Genomic DNA, 17,309 nt, shown 5'->3' with positions numbered 1-17,309 from the left:
GTATGCAGAATGAAGGAAACATGTTGGATTAAAAGTTAATGTACCATCACAATTTGTGCGCAATACAAACTACAGGCGCAGAGTAGGAATAAAATTGCTATTGTAATTATGGATTAATTAACGATTAAAGTTTCGATATTTCTGGCCGTCAAGAGTCAGCTACTTTCATGTTTTCAAGCTAAAAATTGTTTGTATCCCTAACAGAAATATGACATGATGATTTTTCGCTCAGAATTAAGCACACTGATATTTTAATTGGTATTAGTTAATGGAATTGTAATTACGACTATATAGAAATGTAAAGTTTCACTCGTACAAAATTTAATTGTTTGAATCTAGGACTTTCATTCAATAAAACTAATCCCTCTGTTCACCTCAAAATGCTAGGGTGATCATCCTTTTAGTAAGTAAAAAGATATATGCAAATCAATGAAATATATTGTTACAGTGGCCCTAATAGAAACAGATTCTTCCCTGTCTTTGTATGAAATTATTCACTTTTCATTCATGTAAATTTCTATGTAATTTGGGAAAATGTATGTAAAAATTTTAATTGTATAAATCTAAAAATTTAATATGTAACAATGACAGTTACTGTTTAAAACCATATAAATAGAGGCGATTTGTACACCGCCATGGGGCAGTCTTAAGAGGTCAGTCTTACGTCACTCATGAGACAGCGTTAAGTTAATTTTACACATGTAGTTTGCCGCCGAACATCTAGCGTGCGAAATGAAACTCTTTGTGAACAAGAAATACTGGAACTTATTTCAGTCATTGCATGATTCCCGTGTGACGATGCAGTAACATCAAGAGGAACCTATGGCAGCATTAAGAAGCAGCACCCCGGATTACACAAGATACGTGTTATTTATTTGGTGGAGGATATCCGTAATATGGCGTGGTATAGTGTTTTTCTTGTGTTAAGCAACGATACACATCTCAAAATTCACAATACAAAAACATTTTCGCCACGTTATATTACACAGCTTATATTTCTAGCTTAATATAGCGCAGCAGAATCGTAATAACTGAGGCTTTTGCCTGTGTGAGCATCCTCGAAGATGTCAGGTCAGTTTGTTACCAGGAAGTGTGATTTTTTCCCTTATGGTAGAATTATGTACCGGTACTTCTTAACCTACGCAGTTTTCATAGGAAGCATTTAGAACTGCTCCAAAATAAATTTTACATCTTTCTCCATTTAACAAGTTATTTTCCCAATCAGGTTTTGAGTGATTACAATTCCCAGTAAAGTGAAAGAAATGAAATGAATCGAATGCATGAAATTATATGAGTGCAAGTTACATCATCGATCAATTATTTTGTTTGAGTGTATTTAACTCATTTCATACATATCCTTCGTGGCAGAGTTTGTAACGTTCCTGAACTACCGTTAGCTAGTAACGTTTGCGATGTTACCCAGTGAGAGAATCTTCTGTCGTATAATTCTGAAACCATAAGTAGAATAGAAACATCAATGACAACGAAAGATCGCCGGTTGCTGTGGCCGAGCGTTTCTAGGCGCTTCAGGCTGGAACCGCGCGACCGCCACGGTTAGGTTTAAGTGGTTCTAAGTTCAAGGGGACTAATGACCTCAGATGTTAAGTCCCATAGTGCTCAGAGCCATATGAACCATTTTTGAAAGTTTGAATCACGCTGCTCAGATAAAAGGATAATCAGGAAACAAAAAGTTACTGGCGGGTAGAATGTACATTTATTTACAAATAAGCGATTTTCACTGTACACAGAACAGATCGCAGGCTCTGGTGGTGAGTATAAAGTCACACCAGGGTGCAGGCGACACTCGAACGGACACAGCGAAGTCCACTCTCCACCACGTCGCTCTGCGACCGGCTTATGAGGCACTCTCTTTCCTCCACGCTTCCTGTAAGTCTCTCACGTTGATCGTGTGAATCACTTTGGTGAATCCTTTGTTAGAAACTTTCCAGTGGCGTGTGCGAGTCCGGTGAGGGAACTGAGAGTCGTCGGATTCGGTGTAGGCGTTGCGCGGAGGGGTTGGCAGCAGCTTCTGGTTGCTAGGTTACCGCCATTGCGCCTCCGGCGAGACTCGGACGGCGCTACGGGGTTTCGGTCTTGGCTTGTGCTTCTCCGCTGGCGCTGTCGCCTTCAGTTGTCTGGCTCTGGCTTTTAGTTGTCTTGTTGCCGCTAGCAGCCGCTGCCGTCTTCTCTTTCTCACTCTTACTATCGGCTGCCTTCGCTTCGCTAGGAGCTGCAGCCTTTTCTTCCGCGCCTTCAGCTGTTTGGCTTTCAGCTTCCTTCTCGCTGCCAGCGGCTGCTGCTGACTTCTCTTTGCCACTCACAACATCGGCGGCCTTCCCTTCTCTCGTGGCTGCAGCCTTTTCTTCCTTTCCTTCCTTGCTGCTTCCCGCCTCGGCTGCATCACCTTTACTAGGTCCCTCGGTATTCTCTTTCTCGCCGCTGTCGCTTACAGTCGATTCGCTTTTGCTAGGCTCTGGCTTCTCCTCTTCTTTCTTCTCACTCTTGCCACTTGCACTACTCTTTTCTTTCTTATCACCGTCTCCTTTTTCTGTCTCGTCTTCACAGTTCTTCCCATCCTCTTCCTTGTCCTGTTTCTTCACATCACCCTCCTTGTTGTCGGCGTTGCTAGTTTCATGTTTATTACTATTTTCATTCGGTTCTACTTTGAGCGCTTCGTATTGCTTTTCTTGGATCGGATCTGCCTTAGGATCCAATAAAGCATCGTCATAGTCGACCCTGAAATCAAATAAGCAAGATTTACTGTCTTTTCATACTAGAATAAAAATAATAATGTATAACCGAAATCACTTGAAGAAAATATAAAAGGAGAGATTTATTTACGACGTAAGTGGTTCGTGAAATCTACAGCTACATCTAAATCTGTACTCTGCAAGCCACTGTTTAGTGCATGGCAGAGGGTACGTCACATCGTACCAGTAATTAGGGGACATGATAGCCAATAAAAGTCTCTTAGAAGAAAGTTGAAGCAATCCTTCATATACCCTCCTGTCGAATAAAATCAGACATTACAGCGCTTAAAGGAAGAAGTCGCATTGCATCAAGAATTGTTCAGAACAAGCAGCGATATTTTATTACATATAACTTTGTAATATGAGTAGCCACAGCTCTTGAAATGCACGGTAAAGTGAACTTGAATAAAATCCCGCAGCACCTATCACATGTTGTGGTCTTCCATCGTACAATAGCCGCTCCGGTCTTACGGTGATCCTCGCCAGTTTAGAACACAGCCGACTGCTTCCTGTGTGGTATCCTCGCTGCAATCAACTGCAGGATATGTAAATTTCGTGTACTGGTTTATTTGGACACAGAAGTTATGTTAGGCGGTTCATTAATCTGTTTCCTGGTGCTAGGGTTTCCTTTATCAGTAGGGTTGCCTATTATCTGATGTTCATTCTCCGTTTTTTCTGATTTTTGGTGTTTTAAGCAAAGTTTATATCTTATAAGATTTTTAATAGTTTGTTCTTCATCTGCATTCAATTGCAACTGGGAGCACGTGTGGGCCCAACAGCTTCATTACTTTCTCGCTTCCGAATTTTTATTGTGGCATAATTTTAGCCTTCTGGGGGTTTTTAATTTTGTAGAAACGGGGCTGGTTAATAGGTTACGTTCCTCGGACAGACGCTGCATTCATGGTACCTTCTTTTATGCTTCTTGTATTACATTTTAATCATATTTACTGCATTAACTACGGTTCTTTTTGTCATAGCGCCTAATGCCCTGCACTATTTGCCCCAATCCTCTGTCGGTTATTGTTTGTTTATGACTTATCCTCTTCTTGGCATAGCATTCTGTGTCTACGAACAATTCTTCTACGTGTCATTATTCTAGTGGAGACGCTGGGTATTGGAATTTGTGATAGCGCACATTATCGACGACACAGTGGCTCCCATCAGGCCACGACAGAGCCGCCGTTTACATGGCGAGAGACCCGAGTTCGAGCCATAGTCAACAGATCGCCATCGATCGGAGACAGAAGAAGGAGAGGACGTTATGATGACAGCAACTGTGTGCCACCACATCAGACATCCTTCCGTTTTCTCTGGTGACGATTGCCAAAATCCAAACAAGTGGCTGAAGGTATATGTGCGTATAGCCAAATTTAACAAATGGGATGACACTGTGTGTTATGCTAACGTATTTTTCTACTTGGAGGGCACTGCCAAGTAATTGTATGAGAACAACGAGGAGAAGTTCACAAGCTGGGAAGTATTCCAGGTGGAACTGCGCAAGAGTTTCGGCGACACACAACGACAGAAGGGCAAAGCTGAAGATAAATTAAAGTGCAGGGCACAGCGTATAGGAGAAACTACAGCATCCTACATTCAAGATATCTTGGAGCTGTGTAAAATAGTGGATCCTAGAATGAAGGAGGAAGATAAGGTTGCACATCTCATGAAGGGTGTTGCGGAGGACATGTATCAAGCCTTACTCCTGAAGGAGGTTTCGACAGCAGACGACTTCATAAAATGGTGCCAGTGCATCGCGACAATTCATCAAAAAAGAATTAAACACAAGAAGTTTGAACGTATTCCAAACGTCGTATCGATGTCTGTGATGGAGGAAGGAACTGATTCTCAAGTGTTCTTCGTCAGACAGTGAGGAAGGAAGTACAGAAGGCACTTGGATTGCACGGCGAACAAAAAACCGAGACGCTTCAAGAGGCCATAAGTGAGGAAGTGGAACAGACATTGAACCCAATCTCTCGTCCTTCATTTCCCTTTAAAACGGTGAAAAAGTCAAGACCCAGGCGAAGTAGCGTTCCTAAAATGCCACATGAGGAACCTGTTTGGGCACCAAGGAAGACTGACGTCTGGAGGACCCAGGATAACCAACCAGCATGTTTCCCTGCGGACGACCGGAACTTATGGTGCGCTATTGTCAATAAATGTGGCGGATATTTGATGACGCCCGCGCGAGAAGACAGCAGACCGATCTTAGATGACGCCAATTCCGGGACGACAAAGATGAACAAGAGATGTGGGCGCAGGACGACGTAGGTCACCGTCGCCGCAAGCTAGCCGCTGGAGAGGACGCTCCCCAACACGCCGATCAAGGTCTCTAACGCCGTTTGGAAGCTCCAGCCGATCACCTAGCCGCCGCAACCTGGAAAACTAAAGGGTGCGACCTTCCTTGGACGCGAGGCGGCCGAAGAGAAAAATCCTCCGCCTTTGACCACTATAAAAATGATAGGAGACTACGTCGATGTTCTCATGGATGGGCGATCATCCCAAGCTCTTGTGGACTCTGGAGCATCATGTTGTTGTTGTTGTTGTCTTCAGTCCTGAGACTCGTTTGATGCAGCTCACCATGCTACTCTATCCTGTGCAAGCTTCTTCATCTCCCAGTACTTACTGCAACCTACATCCTTCTGAATCTGCTTAGTGTATTCATCTCTTGGTCTTCCTCTACGATTTTTACCCTCCACGCTGCCCTCCAGTGCTAAATTTGTGATCCCTTGATGCCTCAGAACATGTCCGATCAACCGGTCCCTTCTTCTTGTCAAGTTGTGCCACAAACTCCTCTTCTCCCCAATTCTATTCAATACCTCCTCATTAGTTATGTGATCTACCCATCTAATCTTCAGCATTCTTCTGTAGCACCACATTTCGAAAGCTTCTATTCTCTTCTTGTCCAAACTATTTATCGCCCACGTTTCACTTCCATACATGGCTACACTCCATACAAATACTTTCAGAAACGACTTCCTGACACTTAAATCTATACTCGATGTTAAAAAATTTCTCTTCTTCAGAAACTCTTTCCTTGCCATTGCCAGTTTACATTTTATATCTTTCCACTTCGACCTTCATCAGTTATTTTGTTCCCCAAATAGCAAAACTCCTTTACTACTTTAAGTGTCTCATTTCCTAATCTAATTCCCTCAGCATCACCCGACTTAATTCAACTACATTCCATGATCCCCGTTTTGCTTTTATTGATGTTCATCTTATATCCTCCTTTCAAACCATTGTCCATTCCGTTGAACAGCTCTTCCAAGTCCTTTTCTGTCTCTGACAGAATTACAATGTCATCGGCGAACCTCAACCTTTTTATTTCTTCTCCATGGACTTTAATACCTCCTCCGAATTTTTCTTTTGTTTCCTTTACTGCTTGCTCAATATACAGATTGAATAACATCGGGGAGAGACTACAACCCTGTCTCACTCCCTTCCCAACCACTGCTTCCCTTTCATATCCCTCGACTCTTATAACTGCCATCTGGTCTCTGTACAAATTGCAAATAGCCTTTCGCTCCTTGTATTTTACCCCTGCCACCTTCAGAATTTGAAAGAGAGTATTCCAGTCAATATTGTCAAAAGCTTTCTCTAAGTCTACAAATGCTAGAAATGTAGGTTTGTCTTTCCTCAGTCTAGCTTCTAAGATAAGTCGTAGGGTCAGTATTGCCTCACGTGTTCCAACATTTCTACGGAACCCAAACTGATCTTCGCCGAGGTCGGCTTCTACCAGTTTTTCCATTCGTCTGTAAGGAATTCGTGTTAGTATTTTGCAGCTGTGACTTATTAAACTGATAGTTCGGTAATTTTCGCATCTATCAACCCCTGCTTTCTTTGGGATTGGGATTATTATATTCTTCTTGAAGTCTGAGGGTATTTCGCCTGTCTCATACATCTTGCTCACCAGATGGTAGAGTTTTGACATGACTGGCTCTCCCAACGCCGTCAGTAGTTCCAATGGAGTGTTGTCTACTCCCGGGGCCTTGTTTCGACTCAGGTCTTTCAGTGCTCTGTCAAACTCTTCACGCAGCATCGTATCTCCCATTTCATCTTCATCTAAATCCTCTTCCATTTCCATAATATTGTCCTCAAGTACATCGCCCTTGTATAGACCCTCTATATACTCCTTCCACCTTTCTGCTTTCCCTTCTTTGCTTAGAACAGGGTTTCCATCTGAGCTCTTGATATACATACAAGTGGCTCTCTTTTCTCCAAAGGTCTCTAATTTTCCTGTAGGCAGTATCTATCTTACCCCTAGTGAGATAAGCCTCTACGTCCTTAGATGTCCTCTAGCCATCCCTGCTTAGCCATTTTGCACTTCCTGTCGATCTCATTTTTGAGACGTTTGTATTCCCTTTTGCCTGCTTCATTTACTGCGTTTTTATATTTTCTCCTTTCATAAATTAAATTCAATATATCTTCTGTTACCCAAGGATTTCTACTAGCCCTCGTCTTTTTACCTACTTGATCCTCTGCTGCCTTTACTGCTTCATCCCTCAGAGCTACCCATTCTTCTTCTACTGTATTCTTTCCCCCATTCCCGTCAATTGTTCCCTTATGCTCTGCCTGAAACTCTGTACAACCTCTGGTTTAGTCAGTTTATCCAGGTCCCATCTCCTTAAATTCCCATCTTTTTGCAGTTTCTTCAGTTTTAATCTACAGTTCATAACCAATAGATTGTGGTCAGAGTCCACATCTGCCCCTGGAAATGTCTTACAATTTAAAACCTGGTTCCTAAATCTCTGTCTTACCATTATGTAATCTATCTGATACCTTCTAGTATCTCCAGGGTTCTTCCATGTATACAACCTTCTTTTATGATTGTTGAACCAAGTGTTAGCTATGATTAAGTTATGCGCTGTGCAAAATTCTACCAGACGGCTTCCTCTTTCATTCTCTCCCCCAATCCATATTCACCCACTATGTTTCCTTCTCTCCCTTTTCCTACTCTCTAATTCCAGTCATCCATGGCTATTAAATGTTCGTCTCCTTTCACTACCTGAATAATTTCTTTTATCTCATCATACATTTCATTAATTTCTTCATCATCTGCAGAGCTAGTTGGCATATAAACTTGTACTACTGTAGTAGGTGAAGTACCGTCGCCAGTTGGAGAAAACCGTATTCGTCGACAGCAAAACATCTCTGCTGAAGGTGACTAATGGGAAATACGTAAAACCTACAGGAAGATGTACCATTCGTGTGGGTATAAGTGGCCATACACAGCCCTTTGAATGCATCGTCTTAAAAGGGTGTAGTCATGACACCATTCTCGGATGCGACTTTTTGGAAGCTTCTCAGGCAAGTATACGTAGATTGTGGTAGCTCGAAGTTTATGCTAGACAAGATGAGATAATGTGGACAAGACGATGCGCATCCGAGTGTGTGGAGACTATGTGTGCTGGATGAAGTGATCATTCCTGCAGTCAGCGCTAGAAAGGTAACTGTCACGTACCATGTCACGCATCAACCCACCGATCTTGTAGTGGAATGTAAGAGAAGCATACCACTGAATAACAACTTGGTCATCCCAGCCACTGTCGTCTCGTTTAAGAACGGATTCAGTGAATTGTGGATAGATAACTGCCACCGAGAACCGCAGATCCTTCCAAGACACATGGGGGTAGCAAACGCTGAGCCCTTAATTGAAGAGCAGCTGAGCGTCATAGAAACCTCCCAGGCCGAGTCTGTGGGTGAAATTAGCGCTATCACTACAAGATCTTCTAGCTCGACTATCACCAAATCTCACTTTAGGAACAACAGAAGAAGCTACTTGCCATTCCACAAGAGTTCTCTGAAAGCTTCAATCCACAGGCGAAGAGCAAATTAGACAAATCGGCGGTGAAGCACTGGATTAGCAATGGAGACCATCAACCAATAAGCCAGAGAGCATACCGTGTGTCAGCAACGGAAAGTCGAATAATACGCGATGATGTAGAGAAAATGATGAAGAATGACATCATTCAGCCTTCGCAGAGCCCATGGTCGCCACCAGTGGTCCTCGCCAGGAGGAAGGATGGCAGTTGGCGCTTATGTGTTGATTACAGGAAGCTTAATAAGATAACTAAAAAGGACGAATTGACGATACACTAGATTGTCTGGAGGGGGCTAAGTTTTTCTCAACCAGGGACATGTACTCGGGATATTGGCAAATCGAAGTAGGTGATGCCGATCGCAAGAAAACTGCGTTCATCATCCCTGAGGGCCTGTATGAGTTTAAGGTAATGCCGTTTGGTTTAGGTAATGCACCATCAACTTTTGAACGAATGATGGATAATCTTCTAAGTCACCTGAAGTGGACGATGTGTCTTTGTTATTTAGATGACATCATAGTCTTCTCAGAGACATATCATGAACACGTAAAAAGACTGAGGGACGTTCGTAAGTGTCTCCAACAAGGCAGACTGAAACTTAATCCAAGAAAGTGTCTCTTTGGAGCAAAAGAAATCAAAATACTTGGACACCTTGTGTCAAATGAAGGTGTGCAGCCAGACCCAGAAATGGTATAACAGAATTTCCTATTCCTAAAAGTATTAGAGATGTGAGAAGCTTCCTTGGATTATGTTCTTATTACCGTCATTTTATCAAAGACTTTTGTATCAAAGCCAGGCCACTCCAAGAGTTGTTAAAGGCCAACGCTAAATTTATCTGGGGTAGTGCTCAATAAGATTCTTTCGATGTGCTGCGAGAAGCTCTGACGACTGACCCTGTACTTGGTCTGTATGATGAGAGAGCACCTACAGAACTACACAGATGCCAGCGGGTATGGCATCGGTGCTGTTCTGGTGCAAATTTCGGATGGAAAAGAGAAGATTATAGTCTATGCTTGTAGGACACTTACAAACGCCGAGAGAGGCTACTCAACGAGAGAAAGAGAAAGTCTTGCTGTGATCTGAGCCATGCGAAAATTTCGACAGTATCTCTATGGAAGGCCATTCACAGTTGTTACAGACTATCACTCACTTTGTTGGTTGGCAGGGCTTAAGGATCCAACAGGGCGACTCGTCTCCAAGAGTATGACATTACCATAGTGTACAAAAGTGGAAGAAAACACCAAGATGCCGACTGTCTGCCAAGAAACCCCGTGCAAGACTTTGATGAAGATAGTGACTGTCTCGCTGCACTCCAGGATCTTTCTGCTAAGCAGAAGAAGGATCCCAAGATATCTCAAATTATGCTTGCTTTAAAGGAGGATGTGAAAGGACAGTTTAAGGTAGTTAATGGATTACTTTGCAAGAAAAACTTTGAACCGTTTGGAAAGAGGTGGCTGCCAGTGACTCGTAAACATATGCGCTTAGATGTGTTTCCGTTACATCCTGATGATGTGGACGACGACTACATCGATCAGGTGTTAACCAGAGCTGAGGAAGCTCGGTAGTTAGCTCGACTCCGCACGCTGCAGGCTCAGAAAAACGATTGCCGAAGGTATGAGGCGAGCCACCGCTCTGTTGCCTACCAGCCTGGTGACTTCATTTGGATCTTCCTCCTGTTCGGAAAGTTGGTCTCTCTGAGAAGCTCCTCAGGCGCTACTTTGGACCTTATAAGGTTGTGAGACAGTTGTCTGATGTAACTTACGAAGTTGAAGATTTCGACCCCGACACAAGACGACGAAAAGTCAGAGATACGGTCCACTTCCTTCCAATGAAGCCCTATAAGGATCCTGCAACCCAGAGTAAATTCGAAGCTCCAGCGACAGGCAACAAGCGGAAAGGTGACGAAGAGCGTAGCGGCAAAAGAAGTTCAAAGCAGGTCACCGCCAGGACGAGAATCAGTCATCGGGAGTCGGAGTATGCAGGACCGATGACTCGTTCCCGGACTAGGACGACGTAACACCGAGACGCTGTTCTCTTATGAACGGAGCAGTATCGCAGAAGAAGCTGAGTAGTTTTGAGGTGTAGTGGCTGTGATACAAAACTGTTGCACGGAGGGTCGTGAGTCCAAAACTCACCCCGACTGTAAAATTTTTAATTTCTATATTCGATTCGAGTACATTCTAGAAGTATCCACAAACGACAGGAATTACTGTACTGGAATGTTCTGTAAATGTATATACCGTATGCGTTCTGGCCGGAGGCAGTACCCTCCGCGCTCTTGTATGTGCAAGTGCTGAATAAACCTTCGTTAAATGAAGTTAGTGTTCGTCATTCATCTAATTACACCTTCTTCTACGTCACATTATATATATTTCACAAGTACGGTTTCCTTTCCAGTAGAATCACCTGAAGATGCTGCTTTAATGCAGCGAAATCGGTCGTGATTCAATCATCACTTAACAGCTTTCTGCGATTTTATTTAAGTTCTATTATTTTCGGTCTAAAAAGTGTTTTTTCCGTCTTACTACAGTTAAATACTGTTACTACACTTATATATTATTTTTTCCTCTTGTTTGCGTTTTCTAAAAAACCAGTGATTGAAGTCCAAGAAAACCTGGTTGCAAGTTCATTTTTCGCAATTTTTTTGGCTTTTATTAACCCACTTTTTCTTACTCTGCATTTGTGTTTTTTTCCACTTCACAATTGTAAACTAGAAAAAGGGAAATAGCTGCATGTGTTCTGCACTCAGCACAGTGTTTATGTATACTCATTTCTGTACTGTGTACGTTTTGAGCATAGCCAGCCCTGTGAATACTATTTTTGTTAGCTGTCAGGTGCTCGCGGGGAGGAAGAGAGAGAGAGAGAGAGAGAAAATCACGAAAGTGAAGTGAAGTGCAAAAACGCAGAGCAAAAAAAAAGGAGGTTGATAAAAGGTGAAAAATAGTGCCGGCCGGGGTGGCCGCACGGTTCTAGGCACTTCTGTCTAGAAACGCGGGACCGTTACGGTCGTCGGGTCGAATCCTGCCTAGGGCATGGATGTGTGTGATGTCCTTAGGTTAGTTAGGTTTAAGTAGTTCTAAGTTCTAGGGGACTGATGACCATAGAAGTTAAGTCCCATAGTGCTCAGAGCCATTTGAACCATTTTTTTTTTAAATTGATATTTGAATGTGTAACCAGGTTTTTTCCGACTCCACTGCTGGTAAAAATGAAAGAAACAAGAGATAAAAACACTGTAACTAAATTGCATGTTGATTTTATAAAGAAGTGCTGTTTATAAATACCAAACTGTAGAGACATATTATTTATACCACATATCCAGCGTGGAGAGCTGCATCAAACCAGTCTCAGGACTGAAGACCACAACAACAACAACAACAACATCCAGAATAGTCACAAAACACGCTTAATAGATAAAAGTGAAACGCTTCTAATGAAAAATACTTTTTAACTGCAGCAAAAGAACATTAACTGATACATATCAGCTGCTGTGAAATATGGCTATGCAAACAAACATAAAGTTTGTTTTTTGTGACGCCATACAGTTACTCTGAAAAACATAAGAGGGAAGGATACAAAACTTAAATTCTACAGAACACATGCTCTGTCTACGGTGGCGTATGAAAGTGAGACGAGGAGATTGGTATGAAGGTAAGAAAATCGAGTAGTACAATAGCTATTGTTAGAACGACAATAACTATGCCAGTGTAAGGTGTATAGTAAAGCCGTGTTACTTACGTCCCATTGTCCGTGGAATTGTCATCGTCCAAGACTCCGACTTCGATGATGACATGCGACAGCACGTACCTGCAGAATGAAGGAATTGATTAGCCAGCAAGTTTTAATTGTGTGCTGTCTCGTACACTAAATGGCTCCTATATCGTCTCGCAAGTCATAAAACATCCGTTATATTTTCATTACAAAGAGAACAGACTGTAGATAGGTTTTTAAATTTATTACGATACAATTCGATGTGATTTCTGTAGCCATGAATAGTTCTAAACGCACTGAATGTGCAACAATGAAAATATACCACGTTAATTTCAGCTCGTTTTGAGTCAAAGATGAAAACTAGAATTTCTTAAATGGAACAGTTGTGGGCATTGACACAACGGTTGAGACGTATCATGAATCCACTAACAAGTGACACACAAATATAGATTCTCCTGCCAATCTACAAAATAATTGTATGTGCTGTAAGAGTGATGAACATAATGTCGCGAATAAACATCCTGAATATCGCATAAAAATAAAACCGATTGTTGAAGTTTGTATCTGAAGAATGTGTAGTTGAATGATGTCTTTTATATTCCTCTTGCTTCGTAAACAACAGTGGCACAAGATTTTCAGTAGAAGGAGTCACTCTCATCCAGCAAACAGTCTGGTTAAAGAGGGCGGAGGAGCGGACAGAGGCTCATACGACCACGTCTTGTTGTACCTCAAAAGGAAGTTCGAAAACATTATGCTTGCGGCGGAGGCTGAATCCTCCGTGAACAATAGGAACGACTCCGAGGTGGCCATCAGGATAGTTGAATTTCAGTCCTTGGGTGAAACATCGCACAACATTAAGGCAAAGCTCTTCGGTCCGCAGTTTGATGTACACGACGCTGCTCGTGATGGAGAAGTGAATTCCTACGACACCTTGAAGTGTCAGAAGAACTTCGTCACATATAAACTGTTCCACCTTGTGCGTTCGGGGTCGTGGATGCTCCTCTTGAAAGATGATGTTTATAGTCGCACGGCGGTAAGATGTCATTGCAGGTCGGAACTACAAGGAAGATAGCGGCGTAGCACCACACACTGACATGTAAACAAAAATCATGCTCTCCGAGTACTGCTCGAAGCGCCGAGCACATCCGCCTCGTGTAAAGGCTACGAGCCGACTGATCGTGTCAGCCATCCGGACATCGTCCCTGACTGAATCAAACTTTCAACTTATCTACACACGACTGGCGTAGAGCCCCTGCCCATTATCCTCAATACTCGTGGCATGTGGCTGGTTCCTGTACGAGGTCAAGTGTATGTCTGCATCTGAAGAGAAAGGATGAATTGCCCATGTCGCCCTGTTTATATAGACTGCCGGAAAAAAAGTGTACACCTAGAAAGACGACGTCGATTTGGTTCTGACGATGGCATATGCCATCTGCGGGATAGTAGGTGCACTGATAATGGTTTAAGCTTCGTCTGCAAATAGATAGCACAGTGGCATAGCAACCAGATTGCCATATGTGTCTACTATTTAATAGGGAATGCTCACAGCCAGAAGGCTCAGTGTGGTGCAAATGTGTAAAGCAAGCAGGCAACCATGCCACAGAAATACACTCCTGCTACTTACAGCCAAATGAGTGAGTATGAAAGAGGTCAAACTACGGCTTTTCGAGTGGCGAGATGTTCCTTTTGGAGAAGTGTCCCACACGTTGGACGTGCTGCATCATTTGTGGAACGATACTGCTATCAGTAGTCACATCAACATACTCATACACGTGGAAGAGGTACTGGATATCCACGCAGCACAGACACCCGCTAGGTTCGTCATATTGTAAGGCCAGAAGTGGCAGATCGTACAGCTACCACAGCACGGATAAGAGAGCTTGTGAGCCCTGATGTGCGGATACGAACTGATGCGAACTGATTGTTAGAAGTGGGACCATGAATTTACATCTTCATCTACATTTATACTCCGCAAGCCACCCAACGGTGTGTGGCGGAGGGCACTTTACGTGCCACTGTCATTACCTCCCTTTCCTGTTCCAGTCGCGTATGGTTCGCGGGAAGAATGACTGTCTGAAAGCCTCCGCGCGCGCTCTAATCTCTCTAATTTTACATTCGTGATCTCCTCGGGAGGTATAAGTAGGGAGAAGCAATATATTCGATACCTCATCCAGAAACGCAACCTCTCGAAACCTGGCGAGCAAGCTACACCGCGATGCAGAGCGCCTCTCTTGCAGAGTCTGCCACTTGAGTTTATTAAACATCTCCGTAACGCTATCACGGTTACCAAATAACCCTGTGACGAAACGCGCCGCTCTTCTTTGGATCTTCTCTATCTCCTCCGTCAAACCGATCTGGTACGGATCCCACACTGATGAGCAATACTCAAGTATAGGTCAAACGAGTGTTTTGTAAGCCACCTCCTTTGTTGATGGACTACATTTTCTAAGCACTCTCCCAATGAATCTCAACCTGGTACCCGCCTTCCCAACAATTAATTTTATATGATCATTCCACTTCAAATCGTTCCGCACGCATACTCCCAGATATTTTACAGAAGTAACTGCTACCAGTGTTTGTTCCGCTATCATATGATCATACAATAAAGGGTCCTTCTTTCTATGTATTCGCAATACATTACATTTGTCTATGTTAAGGGTCAGTTGCCACTCCCTGCACCAAGTGCCTATCCGCTGCAGATCTTCCTGCATTTCGCTACAATTTTCTAATGCTGCAACTTCTCTGTATACTACAGCATCATCCGCGAAAAGCCGCATGGAACTTCCGACACTATCTACTAGGTCATTTATATATATTGTGAAAAGCAATGGTCCCATAACACTCCCCTGTGGCACGACAGAGGTTACTTTAACGCCTGTAGACGTCTCTCCATTGATAACAACATGCTGTGTTCTGTTTGCTACAAACTCTTCAATCCAGCCATACAGCTGGTCTGATATTCCGTAGGCTCTTACTTTGTTTATCAGGCGACAGTGCGGAACTGTATCGAACGCCTTCCGGAAGTCAAGAAAAATAGCATCTACCTGGGAGCCTGTATCTAGCCCGTCTTCCACTCACGCCGCAGTATCGACATGCACGGCTCACTTGGCAGAGGATCACTTGGCAGATGGAATGATGCGCCTTGGTATTCAACGGTGAAAGCAGATTCTGCCTGCACAGAAGTGATGGTGGTTTGTCCATACAACGTACACATGCAGAATGTTGTTAGGCCACGTTCTTTTGCCGTTCTTAAAACAGGAAAGCTCCCACACACAACGCCTGTGAAACTCAACGAGCTCTAAAAGACGCGCAACAACTTCCCTTTGGCAGAACAATCTCCAGATTTGTCTCCAGTCGAGCACGTGTCTGATGTGAGAGGAGGAGAAGTGACTCGTGCGACTCGTCAACCAACAACTCTTTCAGAAGTAAGTGAACAGTTCGAGCAGCCGTGGCATAACATGACAAAATTTTCTCGGAGTTCCAGCCGCGTCCAGTGGTTTAAAATCCACGAGCTTTCGGTCGAGTTCTCCTCTGCCATTTCTAAGTGGTGACAGCCGAATGATTGCTGCTGCCTTTCTTATATAGCCGCGCTGTCTTCAGTGACGTCACTGGTGCTCGTTCCAGCGCCATTTATGGTAATGCTTTCACTGCGCGCTTGCCGCGCCCGTTTCAACTTTCCGATGGTCGGGTTCCAAGCTGTGCTTAGCTACAGGCCGCCTTTCTTATTGCGAATGTTGTCAGAAATTTTTAACTCGATCGCTTCTTTTATAACACTGTCCCAAAAATTAGTAGTCGGCGTAATAACAGACGTCTCCGCAATTTCAATACGGTGTCCATTCTCTAAAGCATGTTCCGCCACCGCTGATTTATCAAGATACCGTAGGCGAAAACATCTTTCGTGTTCCACACGGCGCTATTCAATAGTACGTACAGACTATCCGATATAGAACTGTCCACACCCACATGGTATTTTATATGCTCCTGGCGTTCTGAGTCCAACATCGTCTTTCACAGCCGTCATTAGCTGTCGAATATTAGCCGGTGCCCTAAAAACCGTATAGATTGTATGCTTCTTTAAAGGCTGGCTGATTTTTCCTGTTATTGAGCCACAGAACGGTAAGAACGCAAGCTTCTTCGTGCCCTCCTCGGAGGTCCTCTGCAAGATGGCTTGCGAAATCTGGCCGTTGTTGCAGCCGTTTTCTTCGAAGACTTTCCGTAAGTGTCTCAGTTCCTTTGGAAGGTTTTCAGCGTCTGAAAAGGCTTCCGCTCGATGCAGCGATGTCCTCATAACAGAAATTCTCTGCGAAGGGTGGTGACAGCTGATAGCATGCAGATATCGGTCTGTGTAGGTGGGTTTCGGATAAAAACTGTGGCTGAAAGATACGTTTCCTTTCGGGCGGCGAGGACGTCTAGAAAAGGCAAGGCACCATCTGTCTCTACTTCCATCGGGAATCTGATGTTATCTTGGATACTGTTGATGTGGCTGCGAAATTCTCCCAGCTTTTCACTCCCATGAGGCCAGGAAATGAATGTGTCGTCGACGTAACGATAAAAATAACTAGGCTTTGCAGGAGCGATGTTCTCAAAGTACTAAGAAACTTTGGTTTTATGTCAAAGCGGTAGGTGAATCAAAACAAAATGTCCAGACACTCTGTGACCAAAATTGTACTGAAACAGAGGATGACAGACTAGAGGCCGAAATACTAAATGTCTTTTTCCAAAGCTGTTTCACAGAGGAAGACTGCACTGTAGTTCCTTCTCTAGATTGTCTCACAGATGACAAAACGGTAGATATCGAAATGGACCACAGAGGGATAAAAAAACAATTAAAATTGCTCAAAAGAGGAAAGGCCGCTGGACCTGATGGGATACCAGTTCGATTTTACACAGAGTACGTGAAGGAACTTGCCCCCCTTCTTGCAGCGGTGTACCGTAGGTCTCTAGAAGAGCGTAGCGTTCCAAGAGATTGGAAAAGGGCACAGGTCATCCCCGTTTTCAAGAAGGGACGTCGAGCAGATGTGCTGAACTACAG

The 17,309-nt window shown here is 43.6% G+C and overlaps 1 protein-coding gene across 1 annotated transcript in view; it reads right to left on the bottom strand.

Annotated features, from left to right (window-relative positions):
• Positions 1-1,695: 1,695 nt before the first annotated feature.
• Positions 1,696-17,309, bottom strand: part of LOC124613782 (uncharacterized protein DDB_G0286299-like) — a 29,557-nt gene continuing 13,943 nt past the window's right edge. Inside the window, exons 3-4 of the mRNA XM_047142499.1 lie at positions 12,305-12,373; positions 1,696-2,736 (exon numbers count right to left, since the gene is read on the bottom strand). Coding sequence (XP_046998455.1) covers positions 2,079-2,736; positions 12,305-12,373 — 727 coding nt within the window. The 3' untranslated portion in view covers positions 1,696-2,078. The remainder of the gene's footprint in view (positions 2,737-12,304; positions 12,374-17,309) is intronic.

This window comes from Schistocerca americana, chromosome 4 (assembly GCF_021461395.2).
Source record: "Schistocerca americana isolate TAMUIC-IGC-003095 chromosome 4, iqSchAmer2.1, whole genome shotgun sequence".
Taxonomy (NCBI): domain Eukaryota; kingdom Metazoa; phylum Arthropoda; class Insecta; order Orthoptera; family Acrididae; genus Schistocerca; species Schistocerca americana.
Note: the sequence above shows the minus strand (reverse complement) of the source record. Positions and strands in the feature narration are given on the sequence as shown.